The sequence below is a fragment of the Pongo abelii genome, chromosome 13 (genome assembly GCF_028885655.2).
Source record: "Pongo abelii isolate AG06213 chromosome 13, NHGRI_mPonAbe1-v2.0_pri, whole genome shotgun sequence".
Lineage (NCBI taxonomy): Eukaryota > Metazoa > Chordata > Mammalia > Primates > Hominidae > Pongo > Pongo abelii.
The window spans coordinates 23,196,284-23,202,848 of record NC_071998.2 but is presented as its reverse complement, the minus strand read 5'-3'; the positions used below and the strand labels follow the sequence as shown (position 1 = coordinate 23,202,848).

Below are 6,565 nucleotides of genomic sequence, written 5' to 3'. Positions count from 1 at the left end.
CACCTCTGCTTAAAATGTTTTAGATACACTCCCAGCAGAGAAGATTCTTCAGACAGCTGGCAAAGTTCTGGCTCCGAGGAAGGGAGTAACAGGCAGGATTATTTAATTTTCTCCATATAGGCGACTCACAGTATGGGTTTTTGGGGGTTGGGATTGGGGGAGACAGTCATTGATAGTAACAGGAAGCCTGACACTGATGAGGGGCTTTGACGTGGAAGGGCACCCTTCCAGGGAGGGACGTCCTGTCAGTACGGAACAGAGCCAGTGTGGGGAGGGGCGCTCGGCTCGAATGGCGACAGCGGCGGCAGAGTCAGGAGGTCAGTACGGTGGGCTTCGGTTTAAATCTTTAATGCACTGCCTGGCTGGGCAGCGGCGGTGGGGCTGCGGCGGGGGAGGCCACGACCCGAGCGCTGGGGAGTAGGACCCAGGCCGCTGGACAGACAGCTCATCAGGCCTCGCAGAGGCTCCAGCTTCTGCTCCCCGGGGTGCGCCGAGCTGTGGGGCGACCCGACACTGGCATGAGGCGGGGCGGGAGCTACCGGATTCCCCCCGATGGATCCTCAGAGACTGAGTCCCGTCCATGCCCAGGGCGGGTCCGCGGTATCGCAGCCCCCTCACCTCCGCTCCCTCCGCCACATGCGAAGCCAGGGGAAAAAGTAGAAACAGCCCCAGTAGATCCTGCAGAGAGAGGGCAGAGCCGGGCGGGGCGGGGCGGGGCGGGGAGGAGCTGACCCTACAGACTCCGCCCTGCGGTGCCTCGCCCTCGAGGAAGGCTCCGCCCCGCTCCTAAAAGCGGCTCCCTTCGCGCCCACGCCCCTGGGAGGCTCGCCCTGCCCACCCCTCGCCCCCGCAGAACTCCACCCTCCCCCACCCCGGAGCCGCCTGGTTCCTCCTCCGCAGAACCCGCCTCCACTCACTCCTCCTCCGCCTCCAGCGCCACCTCGTATCTCCTCATTCCCGACATGTCCTGGGCTCCGAACGTCTCCTGGGGAGCGGCATGATTGAATCAGGGATTCCCTAGCCCCAGGTCCCCTTCTCCGTCATTCTAAGGGCGAAGCTGCCCAGTTCTCAGGTAATCTGAGGCTGATGCCCCCGGGAAGCCTCAGTTGCCACCACGGGACAGGGTGGGCTTGGAGATTTGGGAGGCACTGGAAGTTAAGGGGTGAGGAGGCCGGTCATCTCCGGGGCCTGGGGCATTTAGGGGGCCAGGGCGAGAGGTTTGGCGGTCATGGGGCTGGGAGATTTGGGGCCCTGGGTGAGGATTTTCAGGGGCTGGGGTCACCTGGAGGGGGGGCTGAGAGGGGTCAGCGCAGCCTAAACTCCCGCCCTCCCTGGCTCCACCCCGGAAACGGACCGTTACTATTACGTCACAGGGATGCCGTTGCGCACTAGGTTTGCCTGTCCCCCGGAAGGGGTGGGATGTGCATGTCTCCCAGAGGAGGCGGAGTCGAAACGTCATCTTACGGGGTGAGGCCAGGGGCGGAGTCGGTTGATTAAGATGCGGGCAAAGGACCCTCTTTTATAGTTGTCAAGTCAGGTTTTGGAGCTACACCTTGGGGGGCCGAGGCTTCCGCAGCAGGCAGCAAGAAAAGAGAGTTGGGACTAAGTCCAGTACTGTTTTCCCAATCCCCACGTCTCCTCTACCCCTCCCTGGGCTTCTGCCCTGCCAAGTGCCTCTCTTGCCTGCCTCCCTCCCCTTGTATGACCCTGGGCTGAGGAGGAATAGGTCCTCAGATAGAGTCCAGTCTAGAAAAGGCCAGGTTACGGAAATACCTGGTTGAGTGGCCTCGGCTAAGTCACTGAATGGCCGGAGGGTCATTGCCCTTCCTCTCTGGCCTGAGACCTATCTTCCTGTGATTTTTTTTTTTTTTTGCTACATTCATTCAATCAACAAATATTTGCTGAATGACCACCTGTGTTAGGCACTGTGCTGGGCATGGGGATGTAGTAGTAAAGAAGACAGGTGGCCGGGCACGGTGGCTTTCGCCTTTAATCCCAGCACTTTGGGAGGCCGAGGTGGGTGGATCACGAGTTCAGAGTTCAAGACCAGCCTGGCCAAGATGGTGAAACCCCGTCTCTACTAAAAATACAGAAGTTAGCCTGGCGTGGTGGCAGGCTCCTGTAATCCCAGCTACTCGGGAGGCTGAGGCAGAGAATTGCTTGAAACTGGGAGGCGGAGGTTGCTATGAGCTGAGATCGCACCACTGCACTCCAGCCTGGGTGACAGAGTGAGACTCCGTCTCAAACAAAACAAAACAAAACAAAAAACAAAGAAAACAAAACAAAACAAAACAAAACACAAGACAGGCGCCTTGTCTGCCCTCTGAGAGGTAGGGGTAGAGCTGGGAGGATCAAAAGAGAATAGTGAGATTGTTACTATAAATGGAGCAGGCTGGCTGGAAGAAGTAGAAGGTGCCAAGAAAGGGCAATTAACCCAGTGTGGGAGGTTGGAAATAGCTGCCCCAGACCTCTGACATCCCAGTCAAGGCCTAATACTGAGCTGTAGTTGGTTTGAGTAAGGGGAAAGACAGTCTTGGGGCTGGGCTGACTGTATAGGAGGGAGTGACCAGAAATAAGTGGGGTGAAAGTTTCCTCTGGTTGAAATGTGAGGAATGGATACCCCTCTTCTGTCCCCCATCCCACCCTCTTTCTCCCTCTCATTCTTGTCTTCCCTTGCCTGAGCCACATACAGATAGCAGACAGAGAGATCCATGGGTGCTAGGTGGTTTTATTGGAAGCACTGCATTCTGGGAGTTGGGAAGCTATGCTTTCACCACGTTCACCCTGTCACTCACATTCACACTCATGTTGACATTCCAGGCCTGGCTGGGTCAGGTCTGGTGCCGAGGGACTAGAGGCCTGGTCTTCCCTTCTGGTCCTTGGTTCCCCAGGCCAGGCCTCTCTCTAGCACTCTCATGGGCTAACTGCTGTGGCTCTTGCTCTGGGAAAGGAAGGAGAGGAAGGGCCATGGGCTGTAATCTTAGACGGGGCTCAGAGGGGGCAGACAGGACTGGGGAGGGCCAGACTTTCCTTGGCAGAAGTCTTCTGCAGTCTCCAGATGGTGCAATCCATCCAGGGCTGATCTAGAGGCTGTCTTTCAGTGTGGTGAATCTGGAGTCAGAGAGAATGGAGCCGTAGAACTCATCTTCCCGAAAGGCCCTGGTGTGAGGGGCAGATGCTGGGGACCAGATCTGGGAACCTGTTTTAGGGGCTTCCTTGTGGGAGGGATTGGGCAAGGAGAAGTGAAGGAAGTAAGATGGTGAATGGAGACCTGGATGATGGAGGAAGTGATTGGGAGGGGAGGAGACTGGACATTCTCCACCCCGACTCATAGGACAAAGTGCCCTGCAGCCATCCCTGAAGAGGAGGTCGCAGAAGGCACCAAAAATGTTCCCAGGAATTGGGTGTTGATTTGCTAAGAGGCAGAGTCCTCAGAGTTGTTGGTATCACCCAGAGCTAGGGAGTGAGTATTAGCTTTAGGGCTTAAGATGGGAAGGCCACAGGCCTGACTGGAACTTGGGATATCTGTGTCCAGAGCTTTAGTGTTGCTCTCTACTCCACCCCCATGCACTGTGCTCTTCTTCCTCTGGGAAGTCCAGGCTAGAGAGACAGATCCTATAAAGAGAAGAGCAGCCAGAGGCTCCAGGACCCATCCAGGCACTGATACATACAGGAACAGCTGGGGTACAGGCACATCTACATCACACAGGTGCACACAAAGGGTATAGGCATACCCACACCACACAGGCACACACATAGACTGCAAAGGAATACACACGATGCACAGGTATACCCATGTCACACAGGATGTGCAGTCATCACAAGGGCACACCCATTTGGCATATGTACAGTCTCAGGTTCATACTTGGACCTGGACGTTGACATTGTGAAAGGAGAATAAATCTCAGAACCCCCAAATCATTAAGCCAAGGGGAAAGTCAAGCTGGGAATTGTGTCAGGCAAACCTGCCTCTCGTTTTATTCCTAAAAGAGATAGCTACAAAGAAAAAGCTACATACCTCCCTCACAATTTGTCCACAGGGAAATTCCTTGTGGGCCTCAAGATCTTTACCTTAAAACAGTTGTGTTGAATTTCACCCTGGCAATGTAAACTGATAGCTTATCTTCACAGGTGCAGGACAATAGACAGAACTCAAAGTCATCCCTCTGCTCACCTGAGACAAATGCGTATCTGATTGCTTCTTCTGCCTTATTGTTTATGCAAAAATGCAGATCCACTGAGCCAGACTAAGGCATCAGTGTGACTGTTCCTTTATTCCCCACTCCATGTAAATTGTGTATTCGTTGAAAGACTGATCAAAGACCCAAAAAAACGCAGGCTTTTGTCTCTTATCTACCTATGACCTGGAAGCCCCCACTTCGAGTTGTCCCGCCTTTCCAGACTGAACCAGTGTACACTTACACGTATTGATTGATGTCTTATGTCTCCCCAAAATGTATAAAACCAAGCTGTGCCCCGACCACCTTTAGCACGTGTTGTCAGAACCTCTTGAGGCTGTATCATGTCATGAGTGTGTGCTCAACCTTGGCAAAATAAACTTTCTAAATTGATTGAGACCCATCTCAGATACTTTTGGATTCACAACATGAACTCAGCTTCCTTTACAGACTCCCTGAGACCTGCGCATTGATCCCTGCCATGCCCCTCACCTTACCGTTTAACCCCTGCCCCATTTTACTCACTCGTGGCAAGAAAACCAGTATGCTGAGAAGAGAAGTGGTGCCACACAAGAGGCCATGGAGGATGAGCACAGATGGAAAAATGAGGAGAGTCCCTGGGAGCAGCAGGTGTGCATGGGTGTGCAGGAGGCCTTCTGCTTGTGTGGAGTCTGTGAGACTGTGTGTGAGGTTGAATGGGGAGAGCAAGCAGGGGAGGGATCATGATCATGAGGGCGAGGGAGTCCTTGGAAGACTGAGGGTCCATGAGTGTGTGTGGATCTGTAGGAGGCTGTGGCTGTCTCCTATTTATGGCCCCCTAAAACTTTCATTTTCTACGTTCAGAAACTTCCTCCCCTTCTGGTGTGTAATAAATAATTTGACTGGCCTTTGTCCCTGGCTCCTGAGAGGGAGACGAAACCTTTGGAATTTCCCAAGTAATAGGAGTGTCTTTATTACTCATGAGCCCCTTGGAACACACCTGGGTTTATGCTAAGAGATGAGATGACTCAGGTTAGAGGTTGGTCCACCGTAAAGACCAACCATGTGATTAGAGAGTTGAGACTTTGGGCCAGGCTGACCTCTGGGGAGGAAGGGGGCGCTGGAGATTGAATTCAGGTATGTGGCCAGTAATTCAATTATGCTGATGTAAGGAAACCTCAATAAAAACTGGACACCAAAGCTCATAAAACTTTCTGGTTGATGAACACATTGATGTCCCAGGAGGCTGATGCACCTTGTCTCCACAAGGAGAAACCACTGAGAGAAGCTCTGCATTTGAGACCCTCCTAGACTTCATCCTGTGTGTCTTTTCATTTGGCTGTTTCTGATTTATACCCTTAATAAACTAATTAAACACAGCACTTTCCTGAGTTCTGTGAGTCACTCTAGCAAATTATCAAAACTGACAGGGGTTTTGGGAAACTCTCAGACTTGTAGCCAGTTGGCCAGAAATGTGGGTGGCTTGGAGACCCTACTTGTGGCTGGTATCTAAACTGGGGACAGTCTGTTGGGGATCTTTCCCTTAAATCTGTGGAATCTGGTGCTAACTCTACATGGCTAGTGTCACAAGTGAATTGCAGTCCATGAGTTGGTAGCAGAATACCTTCCTGCTGGATAGCTCCCCATTGCCTCTCTCTCCCTTTTTGTGGAGGAAACTCTTTTCTCTTTCACAACTCTCCGCAGTAGACTGCACCTGTTTTTCACTTTTTGGCTTCAGCTCTGAGAATCTCAGCAATAAGCAGTTTGGACAAGGGGAGGAGTGTTTGCACTATTACCATTAGGGGAAGATTTGCAAGGTTTGTGATGTTGCTCCTTTGGAGGCATTTGAGCCATCAGTCTCAAGGCTGGGAGTTAGGGTCAGAGGTAGGAATGTGTCTCTTCCCTAGGTTCCTCACTGCCGGCTCTTCTCTGTAGTACTAAGACACCTGGGAGTAGGAGGAGTGGGAAAGATGGGACATAGCCACCTCCTGGATTCCCTGAGAGACAATCACTGGAGCAGGGTAGGGATGAGAAGGTCCCCTCCCAGATTCTCCAGACCTCCCTGGGCCCATCACAGTGCCTATATATCCACCATCTGAGATCCATTCCTCCCTTGGAAAGTGAAGCTAAAGGGAACATTCTTTGGAAGCAGGTTCAGCTCCCCTGTCTCTCATCTCTGGACTCTAGGACTTCACCTTCCTGGCCCAGACAGCACTGTCCCTCTCCCTTATTGACCCATTTTCCTATGCCCCAAAGCTGAGTTAGAATAGCTGGAGGAGAACTTGGCCTAGAACACGCCTGTTCTCTACCGTGGCCTCCCTATCCTGGGAATTGAGAGGGATTTTGAGGAGAGGGTTTGGTCAGCTCACAGAGTAACAGGGAAAGAAAGGAATGAGGGAGTCCTGTGA

At 52.7% G+C, this 6,565-nt stretch overlaps 1 protein-coding gene across 2 annotated transcripts; it reads right to left on the bottom strand.

Moving 5' to 3' along the window:
* Positions 1-60: 60 nt before the first annotated feature.
* On the bottom strand, positions 61-4,128 carry LOC100453830 (uncharacterized). 2 transcript variants are annotated; one of them, XM_024252898.3, is made up of 4 exons: positions 1,283-4,128; positions 918-985; positions 619-678; positions 61-495 (listed from the first exon to the last, which is right to left on the bottom strand). In XM_024252898.3, exons 1-4 carry the CDS (start codon positions 1,457-1,459, stop codon positions 339-341), a joined length of 462 nt encoding a protein of 153 aa, XP_024108666.2. In that variant the 5' UTR covers positions 1,460-4,128; the 3' UTR covers positions 61-338. The 2 variants fall into 2 exon arrangements, with proteins under 2 accessions (XP_024108666.2, XP_054376966.1); XM_054520991.2 differs by lacking the exon at positions 619-678 and having other exon boundaries at positions 87-495.
* Positions 4,129-6,565: the final 2,437 nt, after the last annotated feature.